Here is a 22,432-nt window from a genome sequence, read left to right as displayed (position 1 = left end):
CGGACACATCCTGTGACTCTCAGGGCCTCCTCAGTCTCCCCGTCTGCACATTGGGGGTGTTCTGGCTTCTTCTTCAGGGGATGCCATCAGGGTAGGCCCTCTCCACACGTTCCATCCCCGCTCTCCCAGGAGTCGGGTGCAGAAACTTGCCTAGGAACGGGTGTGCTTGGTGATGAGCGGGGGATTGGAATATAGCCCACAGAGGCCTGGGGGAGGCCAGTGTGGGAGCGCGCGACTTGAGGGGTGGGGGGCTTGGCTGGCGGGGGAGGGGGGGTGTCCCCGGGCTCTACCTCCCGCGGCTGGGGCTACCCTCGGAGCCGCGGACGCCGCGGCGTGCGCCTGGGGCCTCCAAAACTGTTTCCAAACTGCCAGGACCGGAGGTGGGCGCGTGGGGGCTCTGAGGGAAATGGCTGGGTTTTGTTTTTTGTTTTTTGTTTTTTTTTTTTGTCGGGGAGTGTGATTGTTTAGACTCTGGGAACCATGGGGGGGAGGCAAGACGACTCAAGACGAGTTGCAATCGAGGTATCTGCTCCGGCTTCCTCCTCTGCCCTGAGACCCCCTCCTCCTTGGAGCTGAGCTAGGGAGGGGAAACCAGGATTTTAACCAAATTAGCATTCACATTCCTGGGAGGATGTAGCCCTCGCCTGGACCTGGGTGATAGAAGCTTTTTGCTCTGTTTTTATTTTTGGAGAGGAGCGCCCTGTAATTGTCCTAAACACATGCTTCTCCCCCCCCCTTCTTCCTCCACCAGCAGAGGAGAGAGTCCCCCTTTTTTGCATTTATCTTTTCCTTCCCCTTTCTTTATTAAAGGTCCGGGAGCGGCGGCGGCCAATCAGCGCGCGGCTTCCATTTTGTGAGTTCAACTCCGAGGCTCCCGGGCTTCACGGGGACGCATTTGCAGCCCCCTCTGCCTCTCCTCTCGGGCCGCCGAGGCGAAGAAGCCGCCTTGCTGGGGCTTCGTGGTGGTGTATTTCATATTGGGGCTCTTTTCGGGGTTTGTAATTTGGCCGTGGGTAGGTAATTGGCTGGAGCAGGGCGGCAGGGCGCGGCAGCCAATCAGCGCGCGGCTTCTATAGGGCTTGAGTTATTAGACGCTGATCTCAAAACATCGTTCATCAGACACCAAGGAGAGGCCAACAGATGAGGGGAGCCATTTTTCTGCAATGGAATTAAATGGCCAAGTGGGTTTTTCCTTTGTTGCAAATGGGGAATGTTTTTCCTTTGACTCCACCATCCAGTTCAGGACGCCTCAGTGTTGTGTTTAACATTTGTCAACAGGCTAAAGGACTCAAAATTGGAAGAATGAAGAAGACTTTTTAAAAAGATCTGGATTTTTCCTTATGACTTGGAATCCATCTTTGTCTTGTATAACTAGGTCATAGCACACCATTAATGTCAGCAGTTAACAATTTTGAATTCCAAAAAACCTAAGTAAATGACATATTTAATTTTTTTTCCTCTTTTTTTTTCTTGGGTGGGGTGGGGGGAGCTTGGAGCTGTCTTAATCTGTATTCTCTTGACTGACTGAACAATAAATTTTTAAATATATATAGTTTCCTCTATTAAACACTTAAACCTGGCCATCTTATTAACTCCTTCTGCTCTCTTTTTAACAAGGTAATGTTTTAAATGTATAGTTTTAGGACTAGCGAAATGGCAGCAACAAAAAATTGTAAGCAGTTGTTACTCTTTTAAGTTTTTAAAAACCTTTTACATTGTAAGTACCCAATCCATTGTGTCCTTACGCAGTGCAGTTTCTATGTTAATGTTGCTGAGATGTCCTTAATTTTCTGAACCTTCATCTGCATGTTATGTCTTTGTCGCTCTTGTCTAATATAAGCCAGTTAAAATGCTTTTAGACGATTTTGCTTTTTAGAAAGCTAAGGTTTTAGCTTTAAGCTTTTGAAAATGTTTACAGCCATAAATGCTAGTCAGCTTTCTTCCCAGTAACATGTACACTTTCTTTGAAAATCGATCTATTTGAAGAAAAACAGCTCTGGTTTTCTCGTCTTGGTAGGGGAGTGGGTGAGGGAAAGGAAGACCTTCTCTTTGTGTACAGAGACTAAAGCCGTCACAGGAAACTAGATTAAAACTGGAAAACAAGTCCTAGCTGGTTGGAGCCAAACACCAACGTTAACTCGCGGGTATTTTCTATGGTGGTTGGGATGGCCGTGCGTCTTTTGCCTTTTGTTTGATTTGACTGTGTATTTTCGCCTTTTGTCTCTTAATGACGATCACACCATTGCTATATCCAGAGCAGTAAACAGTCCTCAGCGAAGCCGCCTTTTGCCAACCCAACCCTGGAAAGTTTGCAGAAGTGGAAGGAGCAGAAAATGCCATGAGAGTGTAACTTACAAAAAGGTAACAACAGGAAAGACACCACCATTCTCCCCCAAATCCTAACTAAACAATCCCCCCCAAAAGATATTTTTTACATAACACGTCCAAAACCTCCGCCCAGCTTGATCTTCCAGACTCCATGGCACCGGGCTGAGCGGGTAAGTTTTAAAAAAAAAAAAAAAAAAAAGGCCTTTTGCCCCTTCGAGGAAATCTTTTTTCGAGCAGGCCAAGGGGCTGCAGATGCTTGGGAGCCGAGGGGAGAAGGAGGTTTCTGGAGCTTTAGGTTTGGCAGCCGGATGGGGAGGGGTGGGGGTACGAGGAGGGCTCCTTAGACCCTTCTGCCCCGGAGGCGAGGGAAGGTTCTCCCCCAGCGAGCTCGGGGATCCATGGAACTGTCTGCGCTCAGCGCCCCCCGGCTTTTCTAGGTCTGCGCCTTGATGGTGAAGTGTTTTGGCGGTGGGGGGGGGGGCGGTTAAAAGACAAGGAAACGTCCCCGCTCAGCCTAGGAACTCTTTCTCTTTTGATTGTGGGTCTCGCACTCTGAAGCCGGCTTTTCGGGGCTCCGGGGCGTGCCTGCGCTTCCTAAGCAAAAAAAGGACAAAAGGCCGGCGTCCATGTTGGCACCATGACGCAGCATCTCTCCTGCCTGCCACCGAGCGGTGCCTGTTCTCCCGGCCGCGCTCGCTCCTCCCTCCCAAACACGAGTTTTATTTTCAGGTTCAGAGCAGAGCTGTCAGCCGGGGCCCGGGGCCGGGGCCGGGGGGCAGGCAGGCGGGCGGGCCGGGCTGCCGGTGGCTAAATGGCGGCCGCCCTCCTCCTTCCTCCCTCGTTCCTTCCCCGGTTGTCGTTGGGGGCCTGGGGCTGATGGTGGCCCCTCGCCGGGCCGGGCCCCGAGAGCCCGCAGGCCACAGAGCCCCAGGTCGGAGGGTGGCCGCGGAAACTGCTGCGGGGGGCCGCGGGCTCGGGGGCGTCGCGCGCCCGAGCTCCCGCACTCGCCTCCGCGGGGCGAGACGGCCAGACGGGCGCCATTTCGCGCGCCGCCCGCGGCTCGGGCGGTGGCGGCTGCTGCGCGCCAGGCGGGAGGAGGGAAGGAGGCGGCGGAGCCGGGCGAGGGGGGGAGGGGAGGCCGGCGCGCCGCCGCCCGCGTTCCAGGCCGCCGCCCGCGTGGACGCCCCTGGCCCGGGGAGGCCTCGACGACGACCGCGGGCTCCGCAGAGGTCTCGGACCCCGCGCCGGACTCGGGGCCCAGGCGGGCACGAGGAGGCCTCATGGCTAGGCGGGGCCGTGGGAGCCAGTAGCAAAGGACCACGGGGACGGTCAGGGCCTCGAGGCTCCCCCTGACTCCGACCGGTGCCTCCCGAGGCGGGGGCAGCCTTCCTCGCGGGCCGGCCCTGACCCTAGGCCGCTCTCCGAGCCCGAGGGGTGGGGGCCCCCTTGGTCCCCAGTTTGGGCTCGAGGCCCTCCCGGAGGCCACCGACGTCCTGATTTGGTCGTTCAGGGCACACCCTCCAACCCCGCGCTCCGGAGGGGTGGTGGGGTGGGGAAAGAGTGTAGCCTGGGAAAGCTGAGCGGGCCTTCCCCGGGATCCCCCGAGGCGGAGGGCTCTAGGGTAAGCCCTCACATCTCCGGCCCTTTCTCGGAGAGGGGACGTGGACCGGGCGGGCCTTTGGAAATGCAGATGAGTCGCCTCCTGCTGCTAGTCGCCCGGGCTGAACCTTCGTGACTCAGCGGCACCCCCCCCCATCCTTTCCAGAGTGAGGGCGCCTGGGCAGATGGAAAGGGGGGGGCTATTGTGAGGCTCCCTTTCAAAGGGGAACCTGCCCGGTTTGTGGCTGTCAAGTCCCTAACAAACCCTCCGACTTTGTCCTGTCAGGCTTTTGGCTGGAGGAAGGGCAACAGCCCGGTACCTCCAGAGTGAACCACCCTCCTTTGGACAGCAGGAGCAGGCCTGATTTCACTCTGACAATAAAGGTAGGTGTGAGTCCTTTGCCAGCCTGTGAGGGAGATGTGGGGGGCTTGGGCCTGGAGCCCAGGGAGGGCGGGCACCCCAAACCCGCTAAGCTGGTTCTGCAGCCCCTCCCCCTCACAGATGTGCGGGAGTGTGTGTGTGTGTGTGTGAGAAGTCGGCTCCCTGCTGGGCCTGCTAGGTCCATCCATCCCCGCCTGTCAGCTTCTGTTGTCAAGCGTTTGGGCCGTGCAATTCTCTGCCGTATTGAGCCGCATAGGAGACTGCTTGCAAGCATTTCCCACTTGTGTGTTGGGGGTGGGGGGTGCGCGGAGGGCCCTGGGTGCCTCTTCTGAAAGGCACTGTCTGCTGCCAGGAAGCCCGGCCCTACTCTGGCCCTCCCTTCCGGTGCTGAGTGGGGGCGTGTGGGGTGACTGTGTGAGCCGGCCTCTTCCCTCTGCTGTCTAGCTGCTAGGGAGGTGGAGAACACGAGGACCTGAGATCTGGGGCCAGCTTCTTCTTGAGAAAGAGGTTTCTTGACCCTTCTCCCCATTCCTGGGAATTCCACCTTTCTCTGCGCCACCCCCCCCCAAATCCTGTTTCTAAAATCAGACAAAAGGATTTGAAACCTGGCTAGCCACTTACGTGCTGTAGCTCTGCTCGAGCTGCTTAGTCTCTGAGCCCGTTTCCCCCATGCACAGATGGGGCTGGGTCCTGATTCCCAGTCTTGGGCATGCGGGGTAGAACCCACCGCAGGGCCCAGTTTTCCACTCGGTAGGCGGGGTCTGAGAACTTGTATTTTCTAACAAGGTCCCAGGTGATGCTGATGGTTGCAAGCCGAGGACACGTTTTGAGAACCTTTGGGCTGGGTAACACCAGGAGGTTTTGTGAGGACGGGAGCTAGTGCACTTGGAAACCCCAAGCTCAGGGCCGACCCAGTTGTTAGCTTCCGAGTGTTGGCCACTCTCTTCTTACTCAAGAGGACTGCTGATCGTTTCCCACTGTCTCCAGGAAGCTCCACAGCTGGAGGTGGTGTGGCCCTTGATCTCTGCCCTCTCCCCCCTGTGATCTCTAGTTAAGGGATTACTTTGATGAACCATTTGGGCCCAGGTGCCACCAGGCCTGCACCACCCCATCAGGACTGAGGTCTGGCTTCCTTGTGGGATGAGCCCGGCCCACTTTGATCCCACCCCTCAGTGTGAGGGCTAAACTGAGGTTTGGGGGAGCCGGAAGGGCTTGACCTGGAGGTTTGGTTGAGAGCCACCTTGGCACTTGATCAAGGGAGGCTCTAAGTCCAGTGGTTGTGCCGGTGACCTTGGGTGAGTCTCTCCTGTGTGCAATGATAATAAAGATGCAGGCTGGAAACAGGAGTGGGAGGATTAAGTGCGATTAAGGGGGCTTGGCCTCACGTTCTGGCTACACACTACTTGGCCTCCATTCCCTTGTGGCTGCAGGGAGTGGGGGTTGGGCTGTCTCTGAGCTCCTCCCCCACCAACCCACCCCCAAGGCACGTGGCAAAGCCTCAGGGCAAAGGGGAAGACTAAGTTTTCCCTAGGCAGGGAGCCAGTTCCATTTTTCCTCCTGTGTGGTTGGAGTCGGAGTGGTGGCCTGCCCTCAGCTGTTCCACGATCAGGTCATGATTTGGGGTCACTCTCCCAGAACACAAGAGAGTAGAAGTGACTCACCCAAGGTCACGAGGCCATCACTGGCAGCCAGGATGGGATTCCAGGTGTCTTGACTTGCAGCCCATCGCCTGTGTCCATGGCACCCCCCCCACCCCAGCTGTCTGGGTTATTTTGGGCTCCCTCCCGTGCCAGCTGTCTGCTGGCATCATTGCCAGGAAGCTGGGGAAACTGTCTGGTTGAAAGTAACCAGCGTGGTGCTCTTGGCTCTTTCTGGCCCCTTCGCTCGGGCGCATGAGGGTCTCCAGTCCCAGATCAGCTGGGTTTGTCCATCTTGTGCTTTGCTGGGCGTATGGGGGGGGTTCACTCTGCTGCTGCACCTGGCACCAGACGCTCTTCCCCCTGTTGGCCGGTGGGGAGCACTTCGTAAAAGTTGATGAGGTTCACATTCTTCTTATCCCATGGGGCTCTTCCTTCCACTCCGGCTCCAAACTCTTAGGATTTAAATTCGGTTCTATTGAATTGCTTTCAACCCCCTTGATCCTCACGTGACTGGCTTGCTGCCTGAGGGTGTCCTCCCTCCCTTTAGATAGAGTCCTTAGGGCTTAGGGAGACAGGGGTCTTTATGTCATACAGGCATCGGGTAGTTAAATAATTCGTTTAAACCCCCCCCATCCTAGCCACAGCCTGAAGGGCTGTAGCCTGCTCCTCCACTCCCGCCCTTGGCACAATTAGGGAGCAATTAGGTGCGAAACTGCGGTCTGGTTGTGTGAGGGAGAGGTGTCCCGGTGACCTGTAAGGGTCATGCCCCCCTCCCTACTTCCCTTTCTTTTTTTACCTCTTTCACCTTTCTTTGTCCCCCCCTCCCCCCACCCCAGCCCATCACCTCCTGGGGGCAGGGAGAGGCGGAGCAGACTGTCTGTCCTCTGGCCGTGGTTCCTCCTGGCTCAGAGGCTGGCCCCGCCCCCGGTCTCCCAGCGAGCCCAGGGCGGGGCTGCTCCTGGCGCCAATCTGGTAGGGCCATCCTGGAGAGGGCCACGCCAGCGGAAGGGCGGCCCAAGGCTGGGAGGTGGCTGAACCTGCCTTGCTACTGGACACCAGGGTCCCGCCTCTTCCGGCCCATCCACCGAGAGCCCCGGCCTGGAATACGACCTTTTGGACCCTCTGGGTGGAGACTGGCTCTCCCTAGACCGTGGCTAGAGGCACCCCGCCATCTTGGAGGCCGCCTGGGTCTGGCGCTGTTTCCAACCGGCCAGTGACCTCAGCAAGTCCCCGCCCCTATGGGAGCTGAGGTTCTCCCCATGTGAACCAGGAGGAAGAAGGTGGATGATGACCTTTTGAGCTGTTTCCGAGTCCGGCTTTGTAAGGAGAGCTTTTTGTGTCTCAGCATGACCTCCCCAGCAGCACCACCAGGTACTGAGCCCTGGAGAGAGTCCTTGACTCCCAGGCTATACCCCTGGCCACCTTCCATCGCCGGTACCTCAAAGAATAGCTCGGTTTCTTCTGTCTCATCTGGGGTGGATGACTTCTCAGGTGTGAGGTGACCTTTTAGGATATTCTGAGGTACCAGGGAAGTAGAAGCTGGAAGAGTTACCTTCCCCATCCTGTGCTGATCAGACTTTGACAAGACAGAAACGGATCTGGCCCTTAGTTCTCTCCTGAGCTCTGCTGGCCTTAAAGTCTAGCACAGGCCAAGTGAGTTCACCCCACAGATGTATGCTGGCCTGCTCCCCTAGGCCTCAGTGTCGAACAGCTCTCTGTTAAGATCCAACCTACAGACTCTTTCTTGTTTTCCTAAACCTCTCCAGGAATTCCTGGTGACTAGAAGGTGAATGACTTGGGTCCTCAGAACTGCTCACAGGTAAGGGAGCAGGGCTCCCCGGGCGTGTGGGCAGGCCCAGCTCCTCAGCCGGCCTGCCCTGGCCCAGCTGCCTCTGAGGAAGCTCTCAGCAGCTGGCCTGGCTCCTGGGTATTTTTAGGTACAGATCCAGCCCCTACACCACCACTGGAGCCCCGTCCAAATCAAACACACTCCAGGCCGTGTGGGGCTGGGGTTGTGCCAGCCTCTTGGCGAGCCGGGGGTGGGTGAGTGGGTGGGGGAACGGCTGGGGCCAGTGTCAGCTGTTCTGCCTCCATGCACGCAGGGCTGGGAAGCCTTGCTTTTCCTCCCGGACATCCCTCCCTCCCTCCCATCCCCCCACCCACTCAGTTTTGTAGAAGCCATTTGTTCTGTCTTAAGTTGGGATCAGAGTCCTGTTTCTCAGATGGAGAAAATGGCAACTTGAGGTCAGGGATTTTGAGGAAATTTCGTCAGGAGGTGTGGTTAACCCCCAGGTGACAGTTTGCTTAGAGTGGGGCAACTGAACTCTCTCCCTCCCCTCCTCTTGCCCTCCAGCCCCTCCCTGAGCTTCAGGGTCCCTGATTCAGGGTCAGGTGCAGGGCTGACTTGTGAAGGTAAGTGGTCCTCCCCTCACTCAGAGGCTTTTTCCATCCTTCCTCTCCTGCTGGCCTCAGGCTGCCACTACAGAAGTGTGACCCCAGCCCTTCCTCACCAGCCAATCACAGATCCTCTTGGGTCACCAGAGAGCTTGCTGAACTGGCTTTGGCTGGGCACTTCTTTTCAGGAGCTTTCTGTCCCATACCCTTCTTGAACCTGGCAGCAGGGCCCTCCCTGATCTAACCCCAGTTACCTTGACAACCATGTCTGGCCTCACTGCCCAGGTGCTGTGGAACCTGACTGGGTTTTCCAGCTACCGTGCCTTTGCCCAGGGTACCCATCCTGCTCCCACTGGTCCGCTGTCCCAACACTGCTAGCTTGGGCTCAACCTTCCCCGAACCCTACAGAGGTTCTGGTCTCTAAATTGTTCACATCTCCCAGACTCTTTTGGACTGCTTCCCCAAGATAGCTCCTTCCAGGCAGGAACACAGTTGCCTCTCAATAAACTTGTTTTGCAAAAAAGGAATGAATGAGTTGCTGTAAATTTGTATGGGGGGGTGGGTGCTTGACCCAGCAGGTGGCCCTCTGACCCAATGAGGAGGTGGTGGGGCGGGCGTAGGACTCACTTGACCTGGAGCTGGGCCTTCCCTCCTTTTCCCAACTCTGGGCTCTTTTTTTTTTTTGGTAAGCGTCCACGAGCGGTCGCTCCTGCCCTCTGGTGGTCAGACCCTGCCTTGCTTCTGCGGAAAACCTACCGGGCCTTTTGAGAATTGCCAAGGTGGCAATTTCCTCCGTGAACTAAAGTTTACCTGGTCTTTGCTGAGAACTTGAAAATTGAAAATCTTCTTGGGGGGTTGTGGCTAGAAGATCCTGAGTCCTTCCTCTCTGAGGAAACTACCAGAGTAGACAGGGTAGGACCTGTCTCTCTCTCCCCCCCTGCCTCAATCAATGCCCACCAGCCACACACCGGCTCCAGAGGAGCCTCTCCTGACTGCCGGCCTGGCTTGTGCAACGGACGGTTGGCCCAGGGTCGCGGGGAGGGAAGACAGGAGTGATCTCAGCCAGGCAGCAGCCCCAGTAGTACCTGCACATTGCGCTCGATAAATAGCTATTTTGATCAGGGAAGTGGGAGGGTTGGTGACAGTCCTTGGCATGAAGATACAAAGCTGCAGGGGCGCCTGGGTGGCTCAGTGGGCTAAGCTGCTGCCTTCGGCTCAGGTCATGATCTCAGGGTCCTGGGATCTAGTCCCGCATCGGGCTGTCTGCTCTGCAGGGAGCCTGCTTCCTCCTCTCCCTCTCTCTGCCTGCCTGTCTGCCTACTTGTGATCTCTGTCTGTCAAATAAGTAAATAAAATCTTTAAAAAAAAAAAAAACGATACAAAGCTGCTGGTTGGAGGGCGCTTAATCAAATTTCAGGCTGGGGTGGGTGTTACGAGGGAGCCCAGCTTACCTCAACTAGATCTGCCCTGGCTTTACCCATTCCTTCCTCGACGGTGTTTTCCTCGGTTCATGCCTCTGCCCCTGCTAGAAAGAGACTTCCGCCCGCGTGGTTTGGGGCCAACCCCAAAGGGTATTGTTCCGGAGTCGTTCACCTGCTCTCCAAGCTGCCCGCCCCAAGGCGATTGCCCGCCAGAGGGCGCCAGACGTCCACCTTGCGCTCTTGGGGAGGTGATGGGGGTAGGTGAGTGAAACCGCTATTCCCCAACCCCAACCCCATCACTGGCTCCCGTAGGGCTGGTCTAGGTGAGCAGACACGGGCCCCATGCCAGCATCCTCCCTGGCACTAACAACCTACCTCGTGGGGGACCAGGTCAGAAGCCGACTTGCCCCAGGCCACACAGCTGAGGCGGGGAAACGACCAGGGGTTTTTCCCTGAGCCTGAGACCGAGGCTCCTGGACTCCTGGTGCTGGGGCAACGATCCGCCAATCAAAGGGTCTCTGTCCGATGGAGGGGGGGCGAACCGGCCAATCAGAGGTGCCCTGCCGAAGGCGGAGCCTGCCAATCAGAGGTGCCCTGCGAGGAACGGCGGAAACGATCGAATCTTGTCGGTGGGGGGCGCGCCTTGACATGAAGGGAAGGGAGTGGGAGCCGCGCTTCAGGCTGAGTGCCCCCGTTTCTCAGTTGCCTCAGTTTCCCTGGGAATGAAAAGTGAACGCCCCGGTCCGGGACCGAACAGAAAGGAAAACTGAGGCTGGGAGGTGGGCCCGGGTGGCTGCCTGGCGGAGGCGATGCCGGCACATAGTGGGCGGGGTTTATCTCGCCCCGCCCCCTGGATTCCGCCCCCGCTCCCGATCGTTCAGCCCCAGAAGACTGCCCCGCGCGCGGTTGCGGGTGCCGGCTGCTCACAGCTATGGATGCCCCCGGGGCCCCGGGCCCGAATGCGGGCCCGGGCAGGAAGGAGCTGAAGATCGTGATCGTGGGTGACGGTGGCTGCGGCAAGACATCATTGCTTATGGTGTACAGCCAGGGCTCCTTCCCTGAGGTGAGGCCCGCCGGGGGGTTGGTGGGGGTGAGACTGCGGGGCAAACGGGCTTGGGACCACTGGGGGCGACGGACGGCCTTCAGCCTGCCCCTTGAGCCTGGACCCCGGCTCCCCGGCGTCCTGTGCGTAGAGAGGCAGCCGCCACCCCGGGGCGCCCCCTCGGGAATTCCAGAGCCCAGCAGGGTGAGGGGAGCTGAGCTGGATGGGGTGAAGGGGGGCGGCGCAGCTGAGCCCTGGGCCCCCCCCGTCGCACCCCTTAAGAACCGGCCGACCCCTTCTCCGACAGGACTACGCCCCATCCGTGTTCGAGAAGTACACGGCCAGCGTGACTGTGGGCAGCAAGGAGGTGACCCTGAACCTATACGATACCGCCGGTGAGTGCGCCTGCGCACCGAGGGTCCCGGGTGCCCGAAGGGTTTCCCCCGCCGGGGCGACCCCCTCCGGGCATCCCCGCCCACCAGCCGCTGTGGGGCCCTGACCTCCCAGCACTCCTGAGGGCCGCGAGGGGCTCTGGCAGGGTGGCCCTGGAGGCTCAGAGGGCCTCAGTCACCCCATATTTGAAAGGAGGGGACTTGAATGAGAGGAGCTCCTGGGCCACCCTGCTAGCACTAATGTGCTGAGAACCCATGGCTTCATTCCTCTCCTGTGGTTCTAGAAAACCGTGGGCATCGCTTCTGCTTCCCATGGTTCCAGGCTTTCGTGTGTTGCATGCTGTGGTCTCTTAAGATTCTGTGGGCTGCGGATTTGAGTCTCCTGGTGCTAGGATCCTGTGGGCTGAATTTCTGGGTCCTGTGGTTCTAGAATACTCTGGGCTACAGATCAGAGCCTGTGACTCCAGGATTTTGTGGTTGACACTCCTGAGGCTCCAGGGTCCTGTGGACATAAATTCTGGGTTCCACACTAATTCTGAGTTCCACACTCCTGGGATTCCATCTGGTACAATACACGGTTCTGGAATTCTGTGGTCATTTTGAGCCTGTAGTTCTAGGATTCTGGCTACAATTCTGTGTCTTTCTTGTTCCCTGGGAATAAACCAAACACCGAGGAAGGAGCAGAGCTCCCAAATCCAGAATAAGATTCTCTTGGCCACCTGTGGCTCCTAATGCAAGTGGATTTATGCTAATCCTGTCAGTTCTCAGAGACCCTGTTTGGGGAGGGGGGGTATCCGGCGGCACGGGGGAGGGGGGCCGGGGGGGGGGCTGTTGTTGGGTGTCTGCCCTCAAGGAGCCTCCATCCTGCCCTCAATCCCCTCCTGGGCTGAACCACTGGGGAACAAAGGTCAGGATCTCACCCCACCTCTCTGTCTCAATGTTTAGTGACCTGCATGGAACCACGTCATCGGGTGCCCTGTCCCCTGCCAGCCAACCCTTGTATATGCTAGGGGAAGTCTCCACTAGCCTTGGATGGAGCCAAAATCCAGACATCCCCTAACCGTAGGCAGCCAGTGGCATCTATCCGTTCCACCGTGCAGAGAATCAGAAAAGGGATTGGCCCATCCCCAGGCCCCTCCTCCATTCCTGATTTCAGCAGCCTTTACTGTATGGTGGACCCTGCCCTGTAGTGGCTTCTAGGGACCCCCTCTTGTTGGTTGAGGGCCCCAAAAGTGTCCCCCCCCAACAGGGCCCTGTTCCCAGCCCTGAGAACTGAGAAAGGCAAAGGTTGCTGAGAAACTCCCTCAGGAGCATTGTGAGAGCCGTAAAACTTATGGTATTTCTGGGATACTTTCAGTTTCACATACTTTCTGTCGGGAACCCAGGGAGGGCCAGGCCCATGAGCCCCACTTTGTGGGTGAGGTGCCAGTTTTCACTCTTCTCTGTCCTCCAGGACCTCAGGGCCTCTCCTATCAGATCCCTGGGGTTCACTATTCATGGAAGCCTCCCCCATCAGACCCAGCACAGGGGCCACTTCTGGTCTTTGTGGCCGCACCCAGAGAAAGATGCTCAAAGAACATGTTAGGGCCGATTGTGGTGTGGAGGTTCCAGAAGTTTTCTGTTTGGTGTAAAGGACGGACTTGCACTCACAGCTGCTGCAGGAGAGACTGGAGAGGCTCCAGGCCCGGTCATCAGAGGCACGTGGCCACCACAGCAATGATGCTCTTCCCGCCACATGCTTTGGAGTCAGACCTAGGCTTTGATGCTGGCTCCCCGGCTATGTGTCATCTGGGCCTCAGTTTCCTCATCTGTAATCAGGGCTAACTAGATTAGTCTTGAGAATTAAATTAGATCCATGTGATGTGTAACACGGGGGTTGGTCCTTGGGAAGGGCTAATTGTTGTCATGATTTTTTAAGCCCCCTCCACCCCTGCCCGGCCATTCAGGCTCAGACCCAAGTCCAACCTGTTGGGATTCGAAGGCCTGAAGAGCTCCAGGCTGGCCTCCACCCTGCCCTCCCCGAAGGACCATTGCAAGCAGCAGAGAAACAGAGCTGGGGGTTGAATGACTCAGTGGAGTCCTAGGAAGTCGATTGGCTTCATGGTCAGCAAGAGAGCCCAGGGATGAATGAATATTCAAGGAGAAAGAAATGTGGCCACTCCTTCTGGGGTGTCCCTCTGTGACCCAGGAAGCCCTGTCACAAGGAACGTGAAGGAGAGACTGGGTCATTCCGTTTCCATGTGCCAGTGCCCAGCACGGTGACTGCGGAATGAATGCAAAAGAGATTGGAGGCAGAGGCTCTCCTGGAGAATGTTCCATGTGATAAAGGCAGTGAGATTGTCTCTACCTGTGGTTGGACAGAGATAAAAAATCAGTGGCAGGAAAGGAGGCCCAGTGGACCAAGTAGAGGGAGAGAGTAAGGGGGGTGAGGGGAGTGGCTGAGCCAGAGACAAGGCTTGTAAAGGTTGTAGACGGTTCTGGAACCTGCTGAGCTAGACCCCGTGGTGGGGGATGGTGGTGCAGAGTGCCATCTTTCCAACTGACCACCGGTGACCAGAGCTATGGAACAGGGTTGGCACTGGAAGGCCGAATTTCTCCATAGCCAGGACCTGGGCCGTAGGGGTCTGCGTGGGAGGCCAGTCTGGCTGCTGGTCTCCATCCTGCGGAAGCAGACGCAGACACCACAGCAGTGGGAGGGAGGTTGGAGGGGCGACAGAGCTCTCAGTGCTGACAGGAGGGGAGGCAAGCACAGTGAGCTCTTGCCCTACCAGCCTCACCGGCTGTGGGCCTGACACCCTCAGAGGCAGGAAGCTGTGGTGCGGTCGGAGGTTTGCTGGGCAGAGGGGAGGCCGAGGCAAGGTGGGATGATAAGACACCGGCTAGGGGTAAAGCTGTCTGGGTCTTGGGGTGGGGCCCAGGGGCGGGGCGTTCAGGATGGGATGAGGGTTGCCCGGGGAGGTGGGGAGCTGTGGTCCCCTTCCCAGCCTGAGATGGAAACAATGGGAACAGTGAGGTTTGGGACGGACAGAGGAGTTGCTGAGTCAGGGAATCAGGGCCCAGGGGGCTAAGAGCCAGAAGGCCTGGGGGCTTGAAGAGCTGAAGCCTCCAGTCAGAGTGGCCTCCTAGGCTCCAGGCTGGGCCTGCGCAGCCCCTCCTTCCTCTGGGGAGGAAACGCAGGTGGGTGGGGAAGTGGGTTCCTCTTCTGGCAGCTTCCCCTTCTCACACTGCCTGCGCCCCTCCCCTGACCAACGCCCTGGCTGGAGCTGGTAACCACCAGCTCTCTGTGTGTCCAGCAGATACGGGGATCACTGTGGCCCAGGGACACCCTCTTCTCAGCTTAGCTCCAGGCCTTAGAGACCCCTGCCTCTGGAAAGTGACTGACACAACAGAGCTCCTTCCCACAAAGGAAATACTCTCGTATGAGGTGAGAGCCTCACTTGCTCCCTGCCCCACAGCCCCACCAGCTTCAGGAAGATGGGCCACTTTCAAGGGAAGCTGTGGCCCAGAAGACCTTTCCTGGCTACAAACAAATGCATCCCTTTGCACGTAACTCCGTGCAGGCCCATCTGCAGAGGCCAGAGTGGGACCCCGGTGTGCTGCTGGACAGGGGACTCGGCCCCTTTAAGTCTTGGCATTAGTGTGCATCAACGGGGAGGGCCAGAGTATCACCTTGTGGCTGGGGGCCCCCTAAAGCTTGTGGGTCCAAAGATCTGGGGTTAGATCCCCGCCCAGGCCCCCATCCCCAGAAGTTTCTGTTTTAACCGTAACCATAGTAGCAGTCCTTCACCTTTGTTCAGCTTTGCTTAGCCTACAAGTCCTTTACATCCGGTATGGGGGGCAGGGTAAGCATCCCCTCTGCTGGATAACTGAGCTCCAGAGAGGGGGAAGGCACCCAGGTCATAGAACGAGTCTGCGTGTAGCTTGGTTCTCCTGACTCCTATGGGAGAGGCGTCTAGGGGGGACACAAGGTCAACATGTCCATCTTTTGCAGGCCTGGTCCCCACGTGGAGGTCCACACTGAGTCTTGCGAAAAGTTGAGCCAGGCCCAGTCAAGTCAGGAAGGCAGCCTGGAGGAGGGAGCTAGGATCCAAGCTGGCTGCCCATCCCCTCCCAGGGCCGCTACTCCCTTTCTCTCTCTCTCTCTCAATACCTGTGTTGGCAGCCTTTTGGTCAGGCCTGGGACTTGTAGGGTGAGGACAGTTCCCTAGCCTCTGGAGTGGGCTGAGAGAGAGGCATCCCCCCCCACCCCAGTAGTCTTACGGAGCTTCTCCTTAGCTGTGCGACCTTAAGGCAACTCACTTCACCTCTCTGTGCATCAGTTTCTGCATCTGTAAAATGCGGCGGCAATCGCCTTACCTTGTTAGCGTCATAATGAGGTATGACGGCTTAGTGTAGGCGCTGGGCTTCAAGCGAAGCCGTGAGCAAGCGTAAGAGCCTTCATGACAAGGGGGCATTGCTACGTGTGTGGTTGATTGTCACCCCTTTTAGTATTGTTATCAAACTCACCGCTTCTCAAGTACCTATTTCACAGGTGAGGAAACCATTCGTACGGAAATGAGGTTGATTCCCAATTGGGAAGTCCGGAGAAGCCTTCCTGGGAGAGTCTGTGGCAGTTTTAGAGTGGCGTGGCCCTGGAGTGACCCTAGTGTTGACCGAGTTGGCGCTCCAGCTCACAGGGAACCTGTCTACGACCTTGGAAAAGGTCCCTCTCGGCCTCATGGGCTCCTTACAGGAAGAACTTTCTCGGCCTGGCTTAGCTCCCCAGGGCGGCAGCTTAAGTGGACACAGGTGACAGAAATGAAATGCCCTTGCGGGAAACCGGAGAGGTTAGCGTGACACCTTAACCCACACTCATTTGTTTGTTCCTTCACCACTGGCCTGGCGCCGTAACTGTCCTCGGGGCTTCTGTGTTCATGGGGCAGACAGAGCCAAACCAAAACCCAACATATGGAAGAATAACAGAGCCATGGTGGGGGGTGGGGCAGCAGTCAAGGGAGCTCTCCTGGAGGAGGTGGTATTTCTGCAGACGTGAAGGAAAGGAGGGAGCAAGGCATGCTACCTGGGCAAGAACCTTTTGAAGAGGGATGGGCAAGAGCAGAGGCCCCCGGGGCAGGGGGCAGGCTCAGTCTGACTTCTTCCTCCCAGCCCCTGCAGCCCGACTTCTGCTGAAATCCTCCCCAGCCCGAGTTACTAAACCCCTGGGCCGTAGCAGCCCTGCTCTCTGCTGCATCAGACCGGAGCGGAAAGGCTTCAGGCAATGAGTAGCCAGGCCTGACTGGACACCTGCCAGGCGTCGGTGATGATTTTTAAGGACAGACAAGGTCCCTTACTCAGTACTCAGGGCACTTACAGGCCCTGGGGAGGCAGGCCCAGGCTGTGGACACCCAGGGCGGGGGGCAGATGCTGTGTGGTGAGGGAAGGCCTTGGTCAGGAGGAGGGAAGCTGACAGAGCCCAGGAGGCCCATTTTGCAGCTACTTGTCCACTCCCGCCAGATTTTTTTTTTTTAAAGATTTTATTTATTTATTTGACAGACAGAGAGCACAAGTAGGCAGAGAGGCAGACAGAGAGAGAGGAGGAAAGCAGGCTCCCTGCCGAGCAGAGAGCCCGATGCGGGGCTCGATCCCAGGACCCTGGGACCATGACCTGAGCCGAAGGCAGAGGCTTTAACCCACTGAGCCACCCAGGCGCCCCTCCCGCCAGATTTCTAACAGATCAGACATGCACGTTGTAACATCGTAGGGGCCCAGAAGCTATGTTTGCACAATGCAGAACCAACTAGAGCACCGCTGGCTGTCAGCAGCACAGCTCCACCGGGACCCGGACAGACTGGAGCTAAGCCCTGGCTGGGTCACTGGTGCAGTGACCTCGGGGAGGTCACTTCTCTTAAGTTCAGTTTCTGTGGAAATGGAAATATTCTTCACTTCCTGTCTAGCCCATCAGGTGATGGCTGTAAGGATTTCTTAACTGTTCATAGGCAGAAGCACTCTAAATGTGTGTAAAGCATAAAGTGGTGTTACTGTGGAGAAGTAGAGAGAAGACAATTATCTTGAAGAAGGAAATAATGTGGACATTCAGTTTGAATGTCTTAAAGTAAAAGGCTAAGAAGGAAAGGGGGGCTGGTAAGTAGGGAAAGCATTCCAGGTTGGGGGAGGGGAGCAAGTACAAAGGCCCTGAGGTACAAGAGCTTGGTGGGTTTGAGAAACTGTGAGCAGGGGGTTGGGGGCTGGGATGGGGGGGGAGAAAAGGTCAGGGTCTGGGGGTGCCAGGTCATGCGGACCCTTGGGAGAAGTTTGGATTTTATATAAAGGACAATAGGGAGCCATTGAAGGTATTCTTCATTTGAGGGGAGAGAGGCAGGATCTTATCTTAGATTCAACCAACTGCCGGGTGGAGAATGGGTTGTTGAGGGGCAGCATGGATCACAGGAGGCCAGTGGTGATTTGCATGGGGATGGAGCCATGCTGTCCAATAGAACTTTCTGTGGTGATGGGATGTCGGGTATCCACACTGCCTGTTACGGGAGCCACTAGCCCTGTGTTGCAATTAATCACTTGAAATGTAGCTAGTGCAATGGAGAACCTGAATTTTTAATGTTAATTAGTTTAAACAGCCACATGGGGCTAGCAGCTACCCTACCAGACAGTACAGGTCTAGAAAGACATGGACTAAGATTAGGAGAGGGGACAGTTTGTAGGACGCGAGCAAACCTACAGGACACCCCCACTGAGATGTGAATGTGGCCCGTGGGCTGGGTTGGAGCACAGAGTCTGCGGTGGTTGCCCCAGCTGGCTGCCTTTCTCCGCGAGATGATGGAACGCTAGTTCTTAGAAATCTGCAGGCACTGTCCTGGGGTGAAGCCGCTGAACGCGCACAATTACGCTTGCCTGTTGAAGTGTTTACATAGAAGAGGACAAGTGGGGCAAAATATAAACACTCAGGAATCTCAGGAAGGGAGTTTTTTTTTTTTTTTAAAGATTTTATTTATTTATTTGACAGACAGAGATCACAAGTAGGCAGAGAGGCAGGCAGAGAGAGAAAGGGAAGCAGGCTCCCTGCCGAGCAGAGAGCCCGATGCGGGGCTCGATCCCAGGACCCCGAGACCATGACCTGAGCTGAAGGCAGAGGCTTAACCCACTGAGCCACCCAGGCGCCCCAGGAAGGGAGTTCTTGGCACCATTTTTGCAACTTTTTTCTAAGTTTGAAATTGCCAACGTAAAAAAATTACTAAAAGGCATTAAAAAAAAAACATTAAAAAACCACACCGAGCCTTGGCAGCTGATTCAGTGGCACAGGTGAGGGGCCGGGCACCAGCTGTACCCCCACCACTTTCCTCCTGGGGTTCACAGAAGGGCAGGAGGAATTCAACCCAAGGCCAGGCCTCTGGGCCTGGGGGTCCCCTCCCAGATCCTGCAGTGGCCTGGTCGTGCCCCAGACCCAAACCTTCTTCTGGGAGGGGAGCTGATCTGGCCCGAGTCTGTTCTCTTCAACCTGAGCGCCAGGGCAAGCTGGGGGGTTGGGGAGGGGGTTGGCAGTAATTGCCAAGGACATAATTGCTAGCAGTTTCTCCTGCTTCTCATGATTACCCTGTAATCAGACCTGGTTCTGAGCCCTGCCTGGGTTTTATCTCCTCTTATCTTTGCTACTGTGGGCTGCCCCCTCTGTTTTATAGAGGAGCAAACCCAGGCCTTAGAGACAGAGCCCAGACTCAAGTGGACAAGGAGGGGGTGCCTCCCTGACCCCTACCTCCTCTCCCATTCCAGGGCAGGAAGATTATGACCGGCTTCGGCCCCTGTCCTATCAGAATACCCACCTTGTGCTCATCTGCTATGACGTCATGAACCCCACCAGCTATGACAATGTCCTCATCAAGGTGAGGCCCGTGACGCAGCCAGCCTGTCCTGGGGGTGGGGCCCCCGAATCTGGCCTTAGCCCTGAGGCCTGCCCTCTCCCTCCGCAGTGGTTCCCTGAGGTGACACATTTCTGCCGTGGGACCCCCATGGTGCTCATTGGCTGCAAGACAGACCTGCGGAAAGACAAGGAGCAGCTTCGGAAGCTCCGGGCGGCCCAGCTGGAGCCCATCACCTACATGCAGGTCAGGAAGGGGTCCCCCACCCCCATCTCATTTAATCCTTACAACCCTGGGGCTCGGGCTGTTCCCATCCCGTCACACAGGGGAGAAACGGAGACCCCGAGAGACAAGGTTGAGAGGGACACGACTGACCCGCAGCGGAGCCAAGATCCTGTCCCTCCTGCTGCACGGGACTGGAGAGGCAGGCTTTGCTCGAGAGCAGGGCTCCCCTAGCCGTGAGGGTCGTAGGCAAAACCAAACCCTGCGGCTTTTCTGGGTGAGGCGTGGGACAAGAAAAGGAACACAAAGGAAAACTAGTAAAAAAGTTTAATAAAGAGGAATAAGCATTAATAAAAGTAAATTTTGGAAGAAGAGCTAGTTTTTACTGTCCTCGCCAGCTCCGTTTCCTGGATGGAGCTTGTGGGAAGGGACGGGGTGGGGGGAATGGAGGAAGCCCTTTTTGTCTGGAGGCCTCTAGCTCTTGTCACAGGCCTGGCGCACACAGAGGCCCGGCGTTGGGACGCAGCCCCCTCTCCACCTGAGGTGGTGGTGGGGATGTGGGGGCCAGTAGGGAGGGCAGGGTAGAGGCAAGGATGGGGCTTCTCCGCTGCAGCTCTTGGGCCACACCACAGGCCCTTCCGTTCCATCCACAAACACTGCTGGGGACTGGGCCTGGGATGGGGGAAGGGCCTAGACCTTTGCCCCGCTTTGGAGAGTCCCCAAAGCCAGCTCCAAGTTCCCAGATCCATGGGGGGGCTGTCAGGAGGTGCCCCATGCTCCAGGCTCATCTAATGCCAGCCCCTCCCTCCAACCCAGGGCCAGAGCGCCTGCGAACAGATCCGAGCCGCCCTCTACCTGGAATGTTCTGCCAAGTTTCGGGAGAATGTGGAAGACGTCTTCCGAGCAGCGGCCAAGGTTGCCCTCAATGCGCTGAAGAAAGCACAGCGGCAGAAACGCCCGTTGTGCCTGCTGCTCTGACCCCTCCAGGCAGGGCATACAGCCCTCATGGCAAGACTGACAGGGCCTAGGCTGCTAGGCCCGGACTGTACCCCAAGATCCTGCTCTGTCCCCAGCTTTCCAATGGCACTTTGAGTTAGGGGTCTCCGTGTGTCTGGAGCCTGTGGCTAGACTTTTAGAACATTCTGGAGATCTCTCCTTTCCCAGCTGGGGCTCTGGCCATGAACTCACCTCAGGGTTCCCATGCCTGCAAGGAGGTGGGTGAGGGTCCCAGACTCAGTCCCTCTGTACCCTAGAATCAGCATTTGTCCCTAGGACGCGGGAGTACACAGCCTCCCCCCAGCCATGTGTGTCCCCCTTTGCACACCCGATAGGTCCTGAGAACCTATGCTTGAAACAGCCACCTCTGGTACGTGCGTGGATAAATGTGGATTTGTCAGCACTCCACACGGCCCCCCACCAAGCCCGCCGCTCCTGCGTCACCCGCCTCCCTGGGCTCCTGAGATAGGCACGGCTGCTTCCTCCAGCTTCTGGCTTCCTTCCTCCAGGAACGTGCGGGCCACAGTGGGATGGGGACTTATCGGGACAGCGCACGCACCAGCCCGGACATGGGGGCTGGCACCGGCCCCTACCCCTCACCCCCCCGAAGACTTCAGTCTCAACCTTCGGCTCGGCTGCCATCTTCCCAGAGCTGGGTGCACATGCCCAAGGGGGAGAAGAGACTTTCTCAAGAAGCAAAAGGTACCCTGGCCCACCCACCCAAGCCCTGCTCCAGGGCGCCTCACCTGCAACCCCCCCACTGCCGGAAACTCAAGACAAAGAGTGACATCAGCTGCAAGTGATCGTGGGCAAGTCACTTCTCAATGCAGACTGTTTCCCTATCTGCAAAAGGACAGTACTGACTCATTTTAATAGTCATCACGCTCCCTCCTCTCCCTCACAGCCTCCACTGCTGCCAAGCTGAGACTATCCTGGCCTCCTGCAAAAACATGCAACCCCCGGCTGTAGATTCACTGAACTTTCTGGAAGGTCTGGGGCCAGGAGTTTTTAAACAATTGCTCCAGGTGATTCTAATGCCCTGGAGAAGGAGAGCTGCTTACTTCCTGGGTGAGCTACAGGTCCGTGTTACTGAAGCTGGGCAGGAGCCCCCTCAAGCCATCCCAGGGATCTCCTGCCTCAGCCCCCACTAAGCCTAAGCCTCTGAAGTCAGCTGCTGGAAAGAGAAAGAGAGAGACTCCTGTATCCCATCCCATCCCATCCCACCGCACCCCACACTGGTTCCCCAAGGCCTCATGGACAAGTGATGGTATAGAGTGGCGGTTAGCAAACCATACTCTGTGGACCAAATCTGGCAGCTGTGTGTTTTTGTAAATAAAGTTTTGTTGAGACTCAGCCACACCCATTTATTTAGGTATTGGCGGCTTTGGCCCTACAGCTGCTGCTGAGGGAAATGGGGACCAGTTATCTGGCCCTTTACAGAAGATGCTTGCCGACTCATTAGTCTCAGGAAAACCCAGGTGCCTCAGGGCCAGACAGAAGACCCAAAGGAGTGAGAGAGGGCAGGTATGAAAGGGAGCGGCGGGTGTGTGGCACCCAGAAAGCAAGTACCCCATCCTAAGCAGGCAGCTAGCCCAGTCCAGAGTTTTCCATTTTTCTAAGGAAAGTAGAAATCTGGGTTTTTATGCAGACTCTTGCTGGGGTGGAAGGGAAACTTCTTAAAAATGTAACAGTTCAAAAAACGCAAACTCCTCTGGAGGCCCAAGCAGGACTGAGGGTGCCGGCTGTGAACTCCGCCCAGAGGACCCGTAGGGAGGTAGTTAAGGGGAGCTGAGACTCGTGTGTGGGAGAGGGCTGCAGCTTGTGGGGGAGCGGAGGCAGAACATTCCCCCAAGCCTGCCGGCTTCTTCACCCTCTCTTCAAATACAGAATCGGACACAAGGTGCCCAGCGGGTTTGTCCTGACCTCCCAAGTGCCACCTAGAAGGGAACCTGCTCAGACTCTCTCCACCGCATTCCAGAACCTGAGGGGAAGGGAGGGAAAGTGGGGAGGGTGGGTGAACTCCACGATGGCCTGAGTCTCAGCCAGCGCCGAAGTGCGGGTCCCACTCTGAGAACTCGCTGCAAGGATTCCGGGAAGTGGGCTGAGGGGTGGAGGTCAGGAAGCCAAACTCAAGTGTCAAAAAAAAAAAAAAAACCAACAACAACAACA

The 22,432-nt window shown here is 56.9% G+C and overlaps 1 protein-coding gene and 1 long non-coding RNA gene across 2 annotated transcripts; both read left to right on the top strand.

Moving 5' to 3' along the window:
* The first annotated feature begins 269 nt into the window (after positions 1-269).
* LOC122903461 lies at positions 270-8,870 on the top strand. The gene is made up of 3 exons (XR_006383974.1): positions 270-1,431; positions 2,256-2,498; positions 4,214-8,870. It is a non-coding gene; the product is annotated as an uncharacterized LOC122903461 (long non-coding RNA).
* A 1,623-nt stretch (positions 8,871-10,493) lies between these two features.
* On the top strand, positions 10,494-21,616 carry RHOF (ras homolog family member F, filopodia associated). The gene is made up of 5 exons (XM_044244339.1): positions 10,494-10,827; positions 11,114-11,201; positions 18,960-19,069; positions 19,157-19,291; positions 20,084-21,616. The coding sequence occupies exons 1-5, from the start codon at positions 10,696-10,698 to the stop codon at positions 20,243-20,245; spliced, it is 627 nt and encodes a 208-aa protein (XP_044100274.1). The 5' UTR covers positions 10,494-10,695; the 3' UTR covers positions 20,246-21,616.
* Positions 21,617-22,432: the final 816 nt, after the last annotated feature.

This window comes from Neovison vison, chromosome 3 (assembly GCF_020171115.1).
Source record: "Neovison vison isolate M4711 chromosome 3, ASM_NN_V1, whole genome shotgun sequence".
Lineage (NCBI taxonomy): Eukaryota > Metazoa > Chordata > Mammalia > Carnivora > Mustelidae > Neogale > Neogale vison.
The sequence above is the reverse complement of the archived record's forward strand: the minus strand, read 5'-3'. Positions and strand labels throughout refer to the sequence as shown.

Coding starts and splice junctions, on each gene's coding strand:
- RHOF (XM_044244339.1), top strand. CDS start 10,696: ATGGATGCCCCCGGGGCCCCGGGCCCGAATGCGGGCCCGGGCAGGAAG. Junction 19,070..19,156: donor ATGACAATGTCCTCATCAAG/GTGAGGCCCGTG, acceptor CTCCCTCCGCAG/TGGTTCCCTGAGGTGACACA. Junction 19,292..20,083: donor AGCCCATCACCTACATGCAG/GTCAGGAAGGGG, acceptor CCTCCAACCCAG/GGCCAGAGCGCCTGCGAACA.